The sequence below is a fragment of the Phalaenopsis equestris genome, unplaced genomic scaffold (assembly GCF_001263595.1).
Source record: "Phalaenopsis equestris unplaced genomic scaffold, ASM126359v1 Scaffold000203, whole genome shotgun sequence".
Taxonomy (NCBI): Eukaryota; Viridiplantae; Streptophyta; class Magnoliopsida; order Asparagales; family Orchidaceae; genus Phalaenopsis; species Phalaenopsis equestris.
Window position 1 is genome coordinate 2,217,725 of NW_018164645.1, and position 19,904 is coordinate 2,237,628.

The 19,904-nt window shown below is 36.6% G+C and overlaps 1 protein-coding gene across 1 annotated transcript in view; it reads left to right on the plus strand.

The window, feature by feature from the left end:
* LOC110022935 (delta-1-pyrroline-5-carboxylate synthase-like) overlaps nt 1–19,904 on the plus strand; it is a 48,064-nt gene that overhangs the window by 25,997 nt on the left and 2,163 nt on the right. Inside the window, exons 7-11 of the mRNA XM_020722103.1 lie at nt 1,157–1,434; nt 13,516–13,666; nt 13,823–13,987; nt 14,155–14,232; nt 14,473–14,562. Coding sequence (XP_020577762.1) covers nt 1,157–1,434; nt 13,516–13,666; nt 13,823–13,987; nt 14,155–14,232; nt 14,473–14,562 — 762 coding nt within the window. The remainder of the gene's footprint in view (nt 1–1,156; nt 1,435–13,515; nt 13,667–13,822; nt 13,988–14,154; nt 14,233–14,472; nt 14,563–19,904) is intronic.

The following is a 19,904-nucleotide window of genomic DNA, read 5'->3' on the forward strand; positions in this document are numbered from 1 at the left end:
TTGATCATCACTGATGGGATGGAGATGCCTGTTGATGGAGACGAAGCAGATCTCAGGTGAGGGATGGGAAGTAGATGCTGCCGCTGCTACATCAATGCTGTAAAGTGTCAATCTTTTTCACCCTTGTGTTTTCCATCATATTTTATTGCCTCTGACATTGAATTAAATTGGAACAAGGGTAGAACTATGCTGTTAGTTCTCATGCAAGCATGTCACACGTGCTTTGGCACTTGACTGCGAATAGCGTACGACTCTCAAATCACAACTGTTTGACTTAAAAGCAGAATAGTGCAAAATTGCATTGCAGCACTTTGCTTCAAATGCCTGCTTTTAAATTCATCGGGTGAGAGTTGAGATCCATGTTGGTTGGCATGAAGCTAAAGGATTTGTTTTTGGGAAACAATTAGTGTGTATAGCAATAGTTTTTTTGTTGAAATTCTTAATTCTTTTGCTTGGTTTTTTTGTGGTTCTTTTAGTTTTTTTTCGAAATATAAGATTAAAAAAGAAAGAGAACTAAAGGAAGGACAGAGAGAAAAAGTGGAAATATGAAGTGAGAAAAATGAGTGGAGAGTATTTGGTGCATGCAATTATTACTAGTGATCATTTATTTTTGTGTGGCCATGGATGTTGGTGGATCGAATTGAACCTTACAATTTTTTTTTTTTTGTCTTGTTTTATGATGTTTTTCCTTGATGTTTTTTTTCTTTTGTTGTTGCTGTACCATTGCTCATGGGCCTTGCATTTTCCTGACAATGATAAATTAACAATGTCAAAAAAGAGGCTGATACAATCTACCGTCACCATAAGTGTTTTTATAGTGAATAGTTTAAGCAAGTAGCTTTCCTGAAACATAATGCTATAAAATTTCAGTGCTTTGGTTGGTTGAAGTTCGGTGGAAGAATCAATCAGTTGACTAAATTTGATGATTTTATGAATTAGATGGCATCATGGACTTTTTTTATTATTGTTTAGTCCTTTGCTTGCCTTTGGTGTTTAATGCTTGTCCATTTTCTAAACTAAAACTTTGAGATGGAAGTCTACCTTTCTACTTCTAGTTTGCTAAAGTATCGATAAATCAAGTATTCAATTGGGTTATTTTTCAGGTATCCTAACTTCTAATTTTATGCCACTCATTCGAGTTTTGTGTGACATGCAGGACTCTTCTGGTATATTTTGGGATAATGACAGCTTAGCAGCTTTACTAGCTCTTGAATTGAAAGTTGATCTCCTTGTTTTACTTAGTGATGTGGAAGGTCTATACAGTGGCCCTCCCAGTGACCCACATTCAAAATTAATACATACTTACATAAAGGAGAGGCATCATGGAGGAATTACTTTTGGCGAGAAGTCCAGGGTTGGAAGAGGTGGTATGACTGCAAAAGTAAAGGCTGCAGTCCATGCTGCTTATGCAGGAATTCCTGTTGTTATTACCAGGTGTTTTTTTTTACCTTTTGAATGCATGCCTATTCATTTTTGCATCTGATGCTAATCACTTTGATATGCTGCAATGTTACAAAAGCATGAGCTATTCTATTTTTTGATTCAACATTTAGCAGATTTGAGCAATGACATAACTTTATTCCTTCAAGTTTGTTTATGAATAAAAAACCAACAATGTCAGCAATTTGCTTTTTTGCGTTTTAATGCATATCAACTTCATTCCTAAAGTTAAATTAACAAATTAAATTGATATGATTGTAGAAGCTGCTATTTAGAAAGGAGAACAAGACTCTAGGAGAAAATAGAGAAGAAGAGACTAATGTATTAGTGTGTCTTTTCAATAGAAGAAGTTTCACAAGATATGGTATTCATGATAGCTATTGAGTTTGTTAGAGTGGTTCAGGTTCGTTTCATGCTAATGCGCTTGATTTCCTTAATTGTTTTGTATTACTCGTTGAGATGGATGAAAGAGGCACAGTGGCTGTAGTCTTAGCGATAAATTACCCTCCCCTGAATTTGAGGGTTTTTATAGAAAGAGTAAACTTTCTCAGAGAGTATGAAAGCTGGTGGTGGGAAGGGCTTTTGTAATGATGCTGGCAAATTTAATTGTGGAAGGCGACATTTTGAACAATGATGGCTCAAGATTTTTGCAGTCTTAAATGAAATGGTATTCAATGTCAATATGTTCGGTGTTGGCGTTGAAAATTAGATTGTTATTTAAAGCGAGTGCTAACATATTATCATAGTATAGTGGTGTTGGTGAGGAGATCAATATGGAATTCTTGTAACAGTGCAAATCCAAACACGGTCAGTGGTATTTGCGGCTAAGGCTTGGTATATGGCTTCGTTAGAGGATCCTGCAATGGTTGGTTGTTACTTTACACATCGAGAGATGATTGTCCCATAAATGCATAATAGCTTGTGGCTGTTCATTGGTTGGTGGATCACCTGTCCAATATGTTTGTGTATGTTTGGAGCTTTAAGTTGTCTTTATGGATGGGAAGTTCATAGTTGATTATGCTTCATGTGTAGCGAAGCAGTTTTTTGAGAAGTTGAAGGTGGTAGTTGAGAGGTTGATGTTGTATTTGCATGCTCTGTTTACTGCCAGGGATAGATCTGATCGTGTGATCGTGAGGTATTGTAAAGGTGGCGGTAAAATTCTGGGTCAGAGTAGGCTACAATTGGGTTTTCAGTAGGTGCTTGGTTGGTTTGAATGAGATTTTAGAGAGTTTTGTAGTTTCTCATGTTTTCTTTATTATGGATTTTGCAAGTATTGGTGAATTGGTTAGGAAGAGATTGTAAGGTTGGCAGGTGACTTCTATGCCTACAAAATGCAAGATATCTTCCAAAATTTGCACGTGGAATTTACTGTGGAGGTTATGAAGAAGGATGGTAAGAAATAGGATGTTGTCGACATTGATAAGGCTGTAGATGATGGTGCAATTGTTATTGTAGTGAAGGGAGGGTTGATATTGTTGAATTGGATCAGAGAAAGTTTCAAACCCTTATTGAGGAGCTTATTTGAAATCATAAATAACAATTTCTAAGTCTTAGACATGGTTTCGACTGTGAGAATTTTGAACTTTTTGGTTGACCCATATATAGATGATTTCAATGAATTTGCCATGGAGAAAATCGTTAAAGACATCAAGATGGGTAGTGGGATAGGTGTGATGTGTGGCAACAATGAGGATTTTGAATGATGTGCATTTTTGCGACAAAATTGAATGACTCATTATAATTTGGATCATATTCTTATTTGAAGCCTTGGGTCTGAGTCTAGCTTTATAACAAGCAATGACGCCATTTGCATTGAGATTTCTCTTGAATATCCTTTTGCTGACTAGGAAATTTTGATTGTGGGATGTGGCAACCAAAACTTTGATACCTTAAGAGAGCATTAAACTCTAGAAACATGACATGTTTTCATTTTTTCTGTTTGGTCACGACATGTTTTAGGTTGGGTCTGTAAATGGAGTGGTAATATGTTAGAGAGTGAAAATGGGCTTGGTTTTGAGTTGCCATTTTTTTTGTTTTGGAGTATTCAAACAACTATGTTGATCTTATATTACATATTTAGTACATTTTAAAATGGAGTAGGAGTGTATCCTCCTCCATCATCAAATATGAGATTTTTAACTTGCAAGGTGGATTGGTGTTTTGTCGTCCATTTAAATTTTGTGAATTCAAATAGTGTTTCAAATTTATATATTAGGGTAAATCCAACAAAGTGAGAAACCATTTACAAATGAGATGTAATATTTGTATTTATGTTTTAAAATTGCGCAATGTGTTCTGCTTTGAAATCTGCCTCAAATTTTTTTTTGAAATATTTTCAATGAGGCTTACATCTCATTGAGTATTTCATGAGGCTTAAACCTCATATAATATGAGGCCCCTATAAAGGTGCGTGTCGCCGCCTCAATTCTAGTTAGGCGTATGCAATTCGGTCTAGTGTTACTCTTGAAATAACTAAAATAACTCTAATAAGTATTTCCCATTATATATTACGCAACTTAGGATATAAATGAAGTTTTTGTTATGGGCATGGGCAGTTATTTTTTTTAAAATCTGAAAAATATTCTTATTAATTAAAATTGATTAAATAAGAGAAAGATGATTTGAGATTTAAGGTGAGGATGATGATGTGTGTGTGTGTGTGTGTGTGTGTGTATAATATAATATAATTGATGATATTGTGTGGGAAAAAGTAAATCATTATGCTAATGATTCTAATGAAGGCTCATTAAGAGATAAAATTCATGAGGAATTTTGAATTTAAAAATTCTAACCTTTGTGACTTGTTGTATTTCTTCTTTGATGGATTGAAAGTAGGGGTGTGAGAAAGACTAATTGCATTGAACTTATTTTGATTTATTGTGTTATTATTTCTTATTTTAATGTTTGTATAACCCTTTTTATTTTATGATTTGATTTTGGATGTTAATATTTTATTTATTTTTTATACCATATTAGGATATTAATATTGTTACAATTTAACCTATTAATCGATTATGATGTTAATATGTTATTTTTTACTACACACTTTGAATTTTGTACAATATTTTTTGTTTCGGGTAATTTATTAATTAAAAGGTTTGCACCTCGAGACTTCTGTCTCACAAAAATAAAAAAAATATCTCAATACCCAATTGCATAATTTTAAACTTTCTTTGTAACACCAAGTAAAAAAGCGAGAGAAGGTCCCCATTTGTAGTTATGAACGAGCTCTAGTGGATCATCGTTGTGACCAATTGCTAGAAAAGGTGATAATTTATGATTTTTTGGCAAAATGACAAAGTACTTAGAGTTTGTTTAAAAGAAATACATAAATCTGTGTTTCCGTTTGCTATAATGCAAAGAGCTAGACGTCTCAGTTATGATGCCACATGCTGGCGTTGAGCGAGTGAGAAGAGCATGTTTTTGAGGTAGGGATGATGAAGGTGATTAAATCTGATAGTCCTTTAGTGTTGGGGCTATAAGAATAATTCGTTTGGGTTGGGATTCAGTAATTGTAGCTGCTGACATTAAGAAAGATGATATAAGTATTGTTAGCATTCAATTTTTTATGTCGGAGGACATTGTGCGAAATGTGTAGAACATGAAGTAGTCAAGGAAGAAGGAGCTTATGAGTTAGTGTAGATAAAATTTTCTGGGCCATGTTTGAGATGTGGAGAGCTTGACAATTTCCTTGTGGTGCATGGTGCATATTAGTCTCCTTTATACAATTTGGAAGTATGCAACTAAGTTGGTTCTGATTTACGTTGCACAGTTCTGCCTGAGACTAAACACCAAGTTGTTGGAGGAGAGCTTGCCTATAGAGTTTAAGTTTGAGTTGGGATTGTGATACTTGAGGCATATTCCGTGCCATCAAGGGTCAACAGAATGAATTTTTTGTTACAAATTTGGTTTTCTACGTATGGGTCGGAGAATTTATCTCCACAAGGTGAGCTGGTATAGTTGCTGTTGGATTTGCTTGTGCGATGATTGGTGTATTATTTGTTTGTTAAGAAATTGGAATGAAGACCACGACCGTGTTCTCATATAGTGTTGAGAATGAGGGCAGGGTTAGTAGATGATGAGACTTGTGCTGCTTTATGAGCAGCTCATTAAGCTATAAGTTGATTTTCTTATGACAACTAAGGAGTAGAGATCATCTAGGTTAATGGTTGAATATTAGTTTGGATTGCAGTTTGGAAAACCTGGTAGGTGTGGGGTAAGCCATTTGTGTATACGAAATGATGTATTTTGTGGTTATGGGAGAGCCGATGACAACAATATTGTCCATTTTAGCTTTTATGGTGAAAAATATTGAGTCATTGTTTGGTCCTACATTATGATGATATAAAGCTTACCCTATGTTCAATGATTTTAGGGTTGTTGAAAGATTGGAGTCGACATTCTATAGTGTTCCAAATGTCATTGTAGGAGTCTAGATGTAGGATGTAGGAGAATTGTCTAAAATGATTGGGTTGCTAGTGTGAGGTTTTAATCGATATGGCCAAAAGGTGTTATTGGGGCATTCTGTGAGAGTGCGTCAGGTCGATCGAGATGTGGAGCCAAATGAGTAGCTCTTGTAACTCAAAAAATTTTGATGACCTTGTTGGGTAGTTATTTATGGTAAATGAAGTATTGATAATATTATTTATTTTAGACATCGAGAATTTGAGAGGGAAATAACAATTGATAGGATTAGGATGTGAGTTAAGGTTGCTAGTGACAGAGGATTTTAAGAAATCCATGAGCGCTCACAGGAGGGGCTAGAATGTTTTTGGAGGTGATGGATGTAATTTTTTATGGTGATTAGGTAGTTCTTGCCTTGAGGCATGTTGAAGTTTTTCCATAGGAAGGAGAAGTAGACATGGGAAAGTAAATAAAGAAGAAGAGGCTGTAATTTGTTATTGTGCATTTTCCATAGAAGAAGGTTTACTTTGGAAAACTGAGATGGATTTCGGCTGGATGCTAGGTTGGACCGCTTGAATACCATAGAAACCGTGGAGGATTTGAATGGGGCTTACTTTGGAAACCCCCTTGGTTAGTTTTATTCCCTTCCTATTTTATTTATTTATTTTTTATTTCATATTTATTTCATTTCTTAATTTAAATTTGATATATTTGGTAAAGTTGTTATTTAGGACGGGTTTTAATCGCTGAATTTTTCCTCTTCAAACTTATTTTCTACATTATATCAGGGCTCTAATTCAAAATCTATCCCCCTTTTGTTGTAGGTCCTCTTCCCTCATTCGAAAACCTCCTCTGGTAATGCTGGTATTCCCTGCAGACAACCAGATCTCTTCCATGCGTGTCCATTTCTCCTTCTAGGCCTCCTATCCGAATCCTCCCTACAGTAAGAATCTCCTATTTGATTTTCTCTACCGTGGGAACTCTCTTACTTGCTGTCAGATTTCCCATACCCAATGAGGACTGAAATGGGAGAAATTTTTCTGCTCCACTAAAACTGTCAAAGAAATCTTACAGGAAGCAAAAGAAACATGTTCCAGCAATGAGAACACTGCATATTTGTTTGAAATCGAAATCAAGTTATGCGATCTTTGCTAAGGAAAGCTAAGTGTCACTCAATGCTTCAACACCTTGATAAAGTATTGGCAACAATTGGATTTGTTTGAGACACATGTGGAAATGCCCACATGATGCTGTAATGTTTAAACTCATCATCGAAAAGAAGTGAACTATCAAATTCCTTGTAGAGCTAACTCAGGAATTGGATGAGATGATGTCACGATCCGTTCTGATAGTTTAGAATTAACCAAGTCTGGAAGTGCGGTCAGACGATATTAAAATTTATTTTACTTTTTATATATATTTTTTTACTTTCAATATATAAAAGAACCACTAAGAATCGACAATGTATAATAAAAAAAATTGAACATCCAAAAATAATTGTAGTTTGTAAACATATCAAATCAACATATATTATATATCATTACTCTAAAGAAAACAATGCAAAAAGAAACGACAATCACATCATAATATGATACTTATCAACTACAGTCCTCTTATAAACTGCGTCTCTTTTGCCAGACAATCAATCTATAATTTTTCTTTTCTTGAAAAAAAAAAACCATTAAATTCAACAGTAAGCTTTCACGACTTAATGAGCAATTATAATGTTAATATGCATTAAATTCATATGCAAATGCTATGTATGAATGATCAAAAGAATATAATTTTTTATTTTATAAAAGTACAAGTTTTCATTTTAAGTTTATTTCTTCTCGTTTCAACTTAAGTATTTATCATTTTAATTTTTTTAAGAGTCATAACATGATTATAATCATACCTGAATGTATCCTCAAAATTGTATTCGTAAGTATCCTAAAAAAATTTGCACTCGAAGGTGCACATTTACCATTTCTTTTATCATGCATGAGTACATTGCATCATCTACTAGTATCATTTGGGGGACAATCTTGTATAACTTAAATCTTTACATTTCATTTCTTTAAATTACTTTAATTTAAGGTCATTGAAACCACCATTTTCCCTCTTAAAAATTTTCATCTCATAAATTTCAGTAATTCTTTCATTCACAATACGCCTTAGTTTATAAAATTAGATATAAGAAGCAATAATGTGGTTCTTCATTAAGAAAATTTTAATTTTAATACATACAAGAAAATAATTACTCGCATGCTTAAAAGACCTCTGGAGCTTATCCTTCCACTTCTTTTGATTGCTACCTAAAATGTGCATATTTTTAGACAAGAATCCTATTCTTAAAAGGAATGACTAAAATATAGCAAAAATTGTAGTATACATAAAATACATAGATAATCACCTACACTTATCTTGTTCTCGCTCCTTACAAAATCCACGATTCAAAGGCTTAATCTTTTGAATCGAACTTTCTTAGTCCTTGATTCCGATCATAATATTAGCATTAATACAAAATTATTAATTACTATAAAATCTTTAACTCATACATTTAATTAAACAAAACCCTACCCTTACCAATAGAAGAGAGCTCAGTTCATTCTTCACCTGCACACATGCCTCCACTCGAGCCTCTCCTCCTTTGAACGGGGCTCGATTCAATGCAGTGCAGTTTCCTCTCTCCCTCCTGTCCTTTGAAAGGGGATCAAGCTCCTTTTCCTTCAAGCGACTAGGCATGGGATCTCGAGTCCACCACACCCACATGCCGCCGCCTCCTTTTTCCCTTAGACCTGAGCACAACGTCGTTGCCTTCTTTGGCTAGTGCTTTGTGTTGTATCTCTGATACGAGAAGACACACGACTCTTTTCATTCCTCCTCATCTTGTTCTTCGGCTTCTTTCTCTTCATCTTTCACGCACGGTAACAACACACAAAGATGCTTCTCATTCTATTGAGTGCTCGGCTTCCTCACAAGTACGCATGCTGAGCCATCCAACTCACTCTCCTTTGTGCGTGTCGACAAAACACATTACCGACTTCGGTGATGGCACCAGATGCTAGACTTCTCGACGAGGCTGCAAATAAGGGCAGGAAACGACCCCTCCTCTCTTCATCCTTGTCCCACTCTTACTCTTTGTCGATCTACTCATCTATTTCGTTTTGGGTTTGAAAGAGTCACTCGCCTCTTAAAAACAATCCTGAGGACAATACTCCTGATGTCGTTTCAATTTTTTTCCTTATTTTATTTTAATAATAATACTAATAAGATTATTATTATTATTAATAAAATTCAGTTATTACAACTGGTGAGAGAGAAGATCATGGGAGCAAAGTCTCTTCCATCTTCCGTGAAGCCTTTGCTAAAGTTAGGAGAGGAGAGCAAAAAGAAGTTGATGCTGATGGAAATGGGAGTTCACCAAGTATTGAAAGCTCGCCCTATACACTCTTAATTTCTTCCATGACTCAAAACACATGAAGTATTTCCTACATGTGACTTCTGCAAGAAGATTAGGCATATCAAAGATAATTATTAGAAATTTCATGGAAAGTCTGCAGATCAAGAGAACTAGGCTAATGCAGCTATCACATCCGAAGTGTCGGCTGAAACATTCCCCAAGGAATAAATTGAAGTATTGAGAAAACTTCCTGGAGGTAATTCAAAGCAGCACACCAATTTTGTGACACACTAAAGCGATATTTTCTTCTACCTCACTATTAACAAGATTTAAAATCATATGACTGTAGACATCAATGCTTTAGTGAACTATTAAGAAATTTCTACATCTTGGCCGACAAGACTTGTAGACGGATTGAACTCAAATATTTTCGAGAAAGGAAACCTCGGGCTCTCTCAAGATATTACTCTTTCCTTTGTTTTATTTGTTCTATAGTTGGACTGCAATTTGATTCAATCAATAAGCTTACTCATGATATGAAATGCATAATTAAATTAGTTTTGAAATTTTGTGAATTTCAGGCGATGGAGTCGGAAATGGTGATTGATAGTGCTGAAATGTATTGAGGCTTATATTTGCTTAAGGAAAGTCCACTCCAAACACACTCACCTCCATATTTGTTTTAAATTTCTGAGACTTGAGTAATTGGTTGTTGAAAATCAAGTTTTATTATGATGTTTTAGCCTAGGTCATCCTTATTTATATTATGTTGCTAAGTTCTATCATCATTTGTTTATCGATAAAAATCCATTGTTTATGATCAGGAGATTTGTCAACTTATCAAACACACTAAAAATAATTATCCCATGATACAAAATAAACCGTCACAATCATTTTCAATAATCCACAGTGATATTTGGGGACCTTCGAAACTTAAAATCTTAAGCTGGGCTAAATGATTTGTCTTATTTATTGACGATCACACTATAGCTACTGGGATATTCCTTTTGAAGAAGAAATCTGAAAGAGCCAAAATCTTCCAAACCTTCAATGCATGATTTAAACTAATTATAAGGCAAAATTCAAGTCCTTAAAATTGATAATGTAAAAGAATATTCTTTGAGGATTTGAAATACGTTTGGAGAATATATTTATTTGAGGATTTCAAAGAACATTAGGAGACCTTCACACTAGTTGCCAAACTTAACAATATTAGAGTTCTCCTTTCAGTAGCAGTTAACAAGAAATAGGGATTGCATCAACTTGACACAAAAATGCATCCTTGAGTGGGGATCTGAAATAATTTATTTTGAGATACTATCAGAACTTGAGATTGAATCAAACAAACACCTAGGATTTAAACTCAAGAAGTCTCTCTATGGGCTTAAGCAATCACGAAGAGTGTGACTTGAAAGGTTTGCTAAAACTATCATATATAATGAGCATTCTCAAGGTTAACCTGGTCATACTTTATAAAATACACTCAAGGAGGTAAGATTGTTGCATTTGTAGTGTATGTGGATGATATGATTCTTACAGTTGATGACGAAAGAGATATTCTCAAGATCAAAGAAGTGATTGCCACCATGCTTGAAATTAAAGACTTAAGAACCTTGAGATATTTTTTAGATATGCAGGTAGCAAGGTCTAAGAAAGTCATCATTATATCACAGAGGAAACACATCCTAGATCTACTAAAGTAGACATAGATGATTGGATGCAAGCCTGTTGATACTTCAATGGATCAAGTCAAATAAGGGAGAAGAAAGCATCTCTGTTGAGAAGGAAAGTTATCAAATATTGGTAGAAAAATTCATCAACTTGTCCCATACCAGTTCGGATATTGCATACTCTGTTAGCATTGCGTGTCAACACATAAATAACCCGAATGAAGAGCATTTGAAGATGTACAAGATTCCGAGGTTTCTCAAGAAAAGTCTTAATTATGGATTAGTTTTTGAGATAATTAGAAACAAAGAGGTATAAGTCTACACTAATGCAAGTTGGTCAAATGAATTAACTGACAGAAGGTTCACCATAGGTTAATGCTCCTATTTGTAAATGTATGAGGAAGTTTAGTTTCATGGAGAAGAAAGAAGCAAGAAACCATTTTGAATCGGAATACAGGGCTTTTGCTTTAAGAATTTGTGAAGGAATCTACATTTAGAAATTGTTAAAGGAATTGGGGCGTACCTCCAATGGGTCTATACAAATAATGTGTGAAAGTCAAGCAACAGTCAATATTGTCATGAAACATGTGCATCATGATAGGACTAAGCATGTATGAAGTTGATAGGCACTTCATTTTGAAAAGATTAATGAGGGAATTATATAGCTAAGCTTCATCCTGACACACCAATAAGTTGCTTATACCTTCACCAAAGCACCTCCTTTAAACACATTCTCAGAGTTCAATACCAAGCATGGTTGCTGCAACATCTATGACCCAACTTGAAGAGGATGAAAAACTGAGAAGAATTTAGGCTTGGATGCTAGGGTTGGCTGGCCGGCTACTGTATAAATCATAAAGGATTTGATTGGGAACTGCTTTGGAAACCCTTTAATTAGTTTTATTCCCTTCTTATTTTTTTTCTTTATTTTTTATTTCAGATTTATTTCATTTCCTAATTTAGATTAAATACATTTGGTAAGCTTGTAAATTATGAGGGATTGTTTTCCCTATATATATATATATATATATATATATATAACCTACACGTGAAGTATGGAATTAAGGAATTATTTCTCTTTAAACCTGTTTTCTACATTTTCAATAGGTGATATTTATGATAGCTACTGGTAGAGTTTGTTAGAAGTAGGCTTGGGGTATTACACCATATTTGTCTCAAGCCAATGGTCTTGATTTCTGGAGCTGTTTTGTATCCATGACTGAGATGGTTGAGATACCTTCACTACCTTTTTTCTGCCGCTTCCTGTATATGAATTATATGGTGAATTGTTGGAATATGAAGTTATCAATGTAAAAATCAAACATACAGATGCCTTTAAAATAAGAATTAATACATGATGGAATTATTAAGAAAAGTAAAACACTAAAATTATTTAATTATCATCGTAAAGAGCTCTACGATCATCATAGATACCCATTCATAAACTTTTTTCTTTGTCACACCAATAGTTCGTCCCTTGGCTACTGAGATATTGGCTTACTAGTCTGTTTGTACTTCTCAAGCCTAGAAGCTAATTCGTTGAAAACTAATTTGTTTTGCATTGTATTTTATAAATCTTTATGAATCATTTTTAATGTCCCTTCACGTAGGACTTTTTTGTTATAAAGGAAATTTCTCTCTGTTAACAATTATTATGAAAGTGTCTTTTGAACCGGAAAGCTATCGTGTGTTAAAAGGCTTCAAAATTCTATCCGTTCTTAGCCTAAAATTCCATCTGCATTAATATGTATTTGAAAATTTATTTTCCCCTAACATAATATTGATCCCATATTTTTAGACTGCTCAATTTCCTCTTCGGTCTCCCATTCAAATTGGATTATGCTCTCTTCCTTCATTCCCCTGATGATCTGGAGAAAATTTATCTGATAATTGATTTCTTGTATCCAACACTCCTTAATTGTTATGCTTTTACCTCCCAAATTTGAAAGCTCATTCTGGCTTATAATTCAAGGTAGTTTTTCTTTTGCTTTGCGTATTAAGTGTTACTTAGAAACTACTGATAGTTGTACTATTTTTTAGTTGGTGGCTTGAAAGTTACTCTAACTTTAAGCCAGTGCTACGGTATTTTTTTATTAATCTCTAGAATATTTGTGCAACGTTGCGTTTTATTCAAAAGATTTTTTTTTTTTCTGCAGTACTAAGAGTAACTTACAAGCTGGTGCACATTCTACACTTTGTGGGAATTTTATATGTTTACTTGCTTGGAAAGCCATTTTACCAGATGCTGATTTTAAATCTAAGATTTTCGGGCTTCTGTTAATTTCTTATTCTTTGTTTGTTTTATGGGACATTTTTTTAGTTGAAGGGGATGCATCATAATGCCAAAAACATGATTGCGATGGAAAGAGCGGCCTTGAACACATTGGTCATGGCATGTGCTGTCACAGCTGAGGCACAAACTACTTATAAGTCTTACTTTTGGACGTTACCTTGAAAATACTGTTAATTGAAGCTTAAAATGCCTTAAAAGCCTGAATTTCTTATCTCATTTTTTTTTCTTTTGGTTATAACCCATTGAATGTGATTATAGCTTTGCTTCACTATTTATTTATGAAATCAATGGATGAATGCTAATAATTTCACTTGTTTTTCTAGTGGTTTTGCAACCGACAGCATTATAAAGGTGCTTCAAGGAGAGAGAGTTGGCACTCTTTTTCATAAAGATGCAAATTTATGGGCGCTTCCTCAAGAAGATGGTGCACGTGAGATGGCGGTTTCTGCAAGAGATTGTTCAAGGAAACTTCAGGTGTAGCACACAATGTTTATCACTTAATACATTTGCCATAATTTCTTAACTTTTTCTGTTATCGTTGGAATTTCTTAATAATGCATGCATGAATGATCTGGATGGCTATTCAGATAGTCTTTTTTTTTCACGTGTTCTCCTTTTTTGTTTTTCCAGAGCATTTCATCTGAAGGCCGAAGGAGGATTTTGCTGGACATAGCTGATGCTTTGGAGAAAAATGAAAAACTAATACTGTCAGAAAATGGGGCTGATGTTATTGCAGCACAACAGTCTGGATATGAAAAATCATTGATATCTAGATTAATTTTGAAGCCTGGAAAGGCAAGAGCATCCAAATTATTCCTTTTTCCATGAATGCTCCTTGAAATAATCAAACTACTGACTCTATGTCCAGTTTGAGATTATCTGTATTTTATTATGACGCGTGTGAGGAGATTGATGGGATATTTACCCTTACGGTTTTTTTGTGGGTTGCCATTGCTACACAGATATCAAGTCTATCGAACTCAATCCGTATTCTTGCGAACATGGAAGATCCTTTAGTTTCCGTTGTCAGGAGAACTGAGGTAATGAGTTTGGCTAAATTCTCAACCCCATGAACCCCATCTTGTTCATCTTTATGATTATTTTTCACCTTGTTATGCTTATCCCTCTACCATAACAGCATTAACATTTAGTATCATGATCTTACCATGGGCATCCTTATCTTTCGCCTTTCAATTTACCTTTTTTTTTTGAATACTTATATTATGTATAAAGTTTGTTTCCTTCATTGTTTTCATTGTTCTCACGAGAATTTCTTTCAGGTTGCAGATGGGTTAATCTTGGAGAAAACATTGTGTCCACTTGGTGTGATTTTGATTGTTTTTGAGTCACGGCCTGAGGCCTTAGTGCAGGTATAAAGAAGTAGCTTTCAAGCTTGTCATTTGCACCACCTTTTTGCATGCTTGATTCTGGTAGATGTTGGTTCAACGATTATGCTTTTTCAAAACTAAACCAACTTTATTCTGGAAATGAAGTATGTATAATTGTTTCATTAAGCATATATAGCCTTTTTCCTATGAGAAAGAATGTTTCCATATATACCTCTTATTTTATGCTATTAATCTTATTAAATGCAGGATCAATGGTGTGAACTACAGTGTCATTAATGCAGATGTTCTTTAGAGTAGTTAGTTGGGGTATTACTTACACAGTATATACAAGCCTTGTATTGTATAAATACCCCCATTTAGGGAGGGTAAAGATATGAAGTAAATTCAACAACTTTTTCCTTGTTGTATTTGTTCTTTTTGTTATACTTGTTGGCTTTGTCCAAGAACCGGACTTCCAAATGCATCTCCTCTCCATTTCCAAATCCATCTTTTGGGATTCATCACCATTACTAACAGCTATGCTTGTCATCATTTGATTTACTTAAACTTCCGCAAATGAAATCAAGTTCCGCAAATTGCATTACGTCAATCCCCAAACATGCATATTGATTACGTTCTACCTTACTTCCTAATGACGTGGGCCATTCGATCCTTGGTCTTTCCATTGTCTACAAGTAGCTTGCAACCATGGGAGGCTTCCTATGATACCAGATGTATCCCAAACCAACAGATAAAATAAGAAGCTATGATTGTTGAAATGCAAACATGCTATAGTAAAGGATCTTCAAATTGTAAATAAATTAATATAAACATAAAAGACACCCTGTGCGATGGCGAAAGGGGTGGGAGGTGGCTGGACAACAGATGGGTGACTGGTTTGGGGGAAACCCGGTCACAAGGGGGAGGCAAGGAAGGCTGGCGACAGCGAAGGAACGACTAATGGAAGGGGGAGCAACAACAAGAAAGGTGGTGTGGTACGAGGAGGGCAGCAAGGAAGGTTGCTGGGAGGAGGGTAACAAATAGAATGCCAGCTGGGTACGAGGGCGGGAGTAGGGAATGACTACTAGAAGGGGAACATCGGTTGGAAAGGTGGTGGGGTAGGAGGGCGGCTACAAAGAAGGCTGTTGGGAGGAGGGTGACAATAAGGGAAGAGGATATGTGGGGGAATAAATTGAAAAAGTCACCATCTCAGAGCAGAATACGACGGAAGCACCACCTGTCGTTGGATACAGCCTGACGTCAGGAATTATACATCTGAATCAATTAAAAGCTAGCCTTAAACAAGCAAAACAACCAATATAAAATAGCGAGAAGATAAAATAGGAAGGGTAGGCGGCTTCTCCCTTGGGCGACGACCAGAATAGGAAAGGGGAGGCTAATGACAAAGTGAGAAGGTAAGCACGACAAATGAAAATGGGAAGGGCGTGTCAAACAGAGAAGGAAAGTGCCTGGTTGTAGCCTTGTACTGGTCAATTGGTTGGTTGGCTCTCTTCTTCCTGGCTGAACCAACCATTTCAGCCAACACATAAAAGCCTCACATCAATCTCTCGGGGTTGGGGGAGCTTTGACTTCATGCGTTGAAGTGTTGAAGCTACTGGAAGGGGAACATCAGTCGGAAAGGTGGCAAGGTGGGAGGACAGAAATAAAGAAGGCTGCTGAGAGGAGGGCGACAACAAGGGAAGAGGAATATGTTTGGGAATAAGTCGGGATAGCCACCATTTCAAAGCAGGATATGACTGAAGCACCACCTATTGTCGGATACAGCTTGATAGCAGAAATCTTACATCAGCATTAATCAAAAGCTAACCTTAAGCATGCAAAAAAACCAATATATAATAGCTTGAAGATACAATTGAAAGGGGAGGCTTTTCCTTTGGGCGACAACCAGAAAAGGAAGGGAAGACTTCTCCTTTGGGCGACAACCAGAAAAGGAAGGGGAGGCTGATGACAAATTGAGAATGTAAGCGCGATAAATGAAGAAGGAAAGGACATGACAAACAGGGAACAAAAGGGCGCGACTGTAGCCTTGGACTAGTCGGCCGGTTGGCTGGCCCTGTTCTCCCTGGATGAACCATCCATTTCAGTCAACCGATAAATGCCTCGCATCAATGTCCCAGGTTGGGGTAGCTTCGACTTCATGCATTGAAGCTTTTCATTCTTCGTCTGTGGTCATGGTAACACCTGGATCCCATTGTCGGCTGTACTATCTCCCAATGTATCAGAGGAGTTTTCTCCACTTGCCAGCACATCCAGACCAATCTGTTCCTCTAGGGGTCAAGTACTGCACTGACTTGAGTCTATGCTTCTCGCATATATTGTTGAATCATCCCAAAGTAATCCACGATCGGTTCAATCTGATATGAAGTGAGGGTACACTGAACCTTGAATTGTGGTGGCCATGACAGTAAGGTATAGACTGTGATATCCTGAAATGCTCTCTGTCGTGACTGTTCAGTGTCTTGAGTTGGTGTCTTGGTCTATCTTTCTCTGTCGTCCCACTGATGCTGCTCTACTATTAATGACTCTTTTGATCTTGGGCTTCACTGAAGGAAGTAGGTTGTGTGCTTCCCTTTCTTGGTGAAGGAGTGGGTGTTTCTGAATCCATCGTACCGAGTTCTACGGTCAAATTACCATGGTCTCCCAAACAAAAGGCTACAAACATTCAGTGATGCCACACCACACTTGATCCTTTAATTGGCTCCTAATAAAAAATTTCACGAGGCACCTACAATCAATACCGAGCATGTTTTTCTTCTTTAGTCACTTCAAAGAATATGATTGGGAGTACCACTGAGTCACGAGCCTTAATTTCTCTACTAGCTGCATAGATGTTACGTTTTTATTGCTCCCTCCATCAATGATGATACTGTACACCTTCTCGTTCATAAAACAACTGGCGTAGAATATATTGCGACTAAGCCATTGTGAATTTCCTTGTATCTTTGGTACGTAGGACTCGTTGAACCACGAGCATCTCGCCATTATCAGGTGGAAAATGATGCACCTCGCACTGTTCTTCAACAGTCTCCTCTTCGTTAACCTCCTCAATTGTGCCTTGCTCGGTAAAAGTCAATTTGTTTCGTCAAACAGCTAAGGGTGTTGTGGCCAAATCTGTGGCATTTGAAGCATTTTTTGGCTTGGACTGCAGTAGATCTACTCCTCAAGTTTCTTCTCACCGGGGGTGGCTTTATCCTTATTTGAATTAGCTTTCTGTACTCCCTGAGGTGTGTTCTTCTTGTTGGTGTTGCCAACTATGGTTGGTTGTCTGATTGGTGGTGGCTGCTGGAATGGGGGCACCAGTAATAAAGGCAGCGGGCTAGGAGGGCGACAACAGGGAATGCTACTGAGAGGAGGACAAAGGCAGGAAAGGCAGGTGGGTAGGAGGGCGTCAACAGGGAACGACTGCGGGAAGGGGGACAACAACAAGAAAGGCGGTGGGGTAGGAGGGAAGTGGCAAGGGAGGCAACTAAGAGGAGGGCGACGACAAGGGAAGCGGGATTTATGGGGGAGTAGGTCGTTATAGTCACAATCTCAAAGTAGGTACAGTTGGAGCACTTGATTTTGTCAAATACAACCTTAACTACTGAAGAACGGTTGACGACAAGAATCTGACATGAAAATTAATCAAAATCCAACCCTAAGCAAGCAAATTCACTAATATATATTAGTTAGAAGATAAAATAGGAAGGGGTGGCTGGCGGCAAACATGAAAGAAAGGGTGCATCAAACATAGAAGGAAAGGGTGCAGCTGTAGCCTTAGACCGGTCGGTTGGTTGGCTGGCCCTTGTCTCTCTGGCTGAACAGATTAGTTCAGTTGTCCCATAGAAGCCCCGCATCAGCCTACCTCCATTTCCAATTGGTGTTCCAGATATTGATGCATAAACATCGATGATTTATGAATCCTCCGTTGCCAAATCTAGTTACCGCCCAGTCATTCTTAATCACTTCCTTTAGGGTTGGTGAGGGAGCCTGCGATGTTGTTTATCACTCTACAAGGCCAATTGCTATTTATGCTTTGACATTTTTTGTACTGCGAGAGTACTTGTTTTGTTGATCTCAACCATCGATCTTATTCATCTAAACCTTTTGTGAAACCTTGATCCGATCTTGCCTGTTGGTGTGTGTGAAACTGGCCATTCCATATAGCGATAACATTTTTTTTTGTGTTGATTTGTTGTCTTTTGTCCATTTCTAGGGAGACATTTCCTTTGGTTTTTTTCTATAGTAGAAGGGATGTGGAGCTTATTAAACAATTGTTGCTTGTTTGAAAAGTGTTTGGAAGAGGAGCAATTGCATTTATCACGATAATTGTGAAAGGCATATTCTGATTTCTAATTCTGATAGAGTGCAAATTGGAGCAACAATTTTACAGCTTAAATCATCATTTGAAAGAGTCCGATGAGCAATTTAAGGTTGTTCATGGAATACCTTCCATCTTTGTTATTATCTGCTATTATCTCATGCTCATTCAATAATCGTTAAAAGGGATATTTCTCATTTCAATAGGGATAATCATTAGTAATGAATTTTCATGGATGATTAATTCTTTTCTTACTATAATTTATCCGAGGAGCGACACTTTATAATTACATCATTGCATGTAAGTGGTTTAACATTGTGGTATTACTACTAGGTGTAGTTGAACAAACAATTGAGTTTTTGGAATTCCTTCTAGCATAATAATTTAGAACGTTTGGCCATTTTTTGGAGATCATTGAACTTGCTCTTGGAGATCAATGTTTATATATGATGGTAGATAAGATCTCTATGAAGGTTAATGAAGTCAATGAAAAACTACCCATCACAAATATGTTTGTTGTAGTACTACAAAAGAGTTGGATTTGCCAATGGTTATGAAACCACAACCTATGCATAAGGCTGATCCACTATAGTTGTGGCTGATGCGGGAGCTACCGTAGGGACCCCAACCGCTTTCGCATGTTCTGCTATAGTATCTTGATTTGAACTAAAGTATCGCAGGGAGTCGTCCGTGATCTTAGCTACAGTATCACTAAAGATTGCGGCTTAGATTTGTTCAGGATGGTCGGTCGACACTTTGTTTATGCGGATTTCCTTCATATTTGGAGCGGGATCCCCTCCTATTTACACTAAGTCCATAAATATGTTATTTTCGTGTTTTATGTCTGTTTTCTTTGTGATTTTTTGTTAGGGTGGCTGTCGACATCCAGATTTTTCCTTCTATGGCTATATCCAAGGGCAAATGGTGCTTCAACTGTATGTCATTCTGAGGCGTTGACTCTCCACTATGGGTCGAATGGTGCTCCGGTTGTATCTCGCTCCCGAGATAGTGTTATCATTTTCCAACTCCTCTGCACCCCACCTGCTTCGTTTCCACACATTCC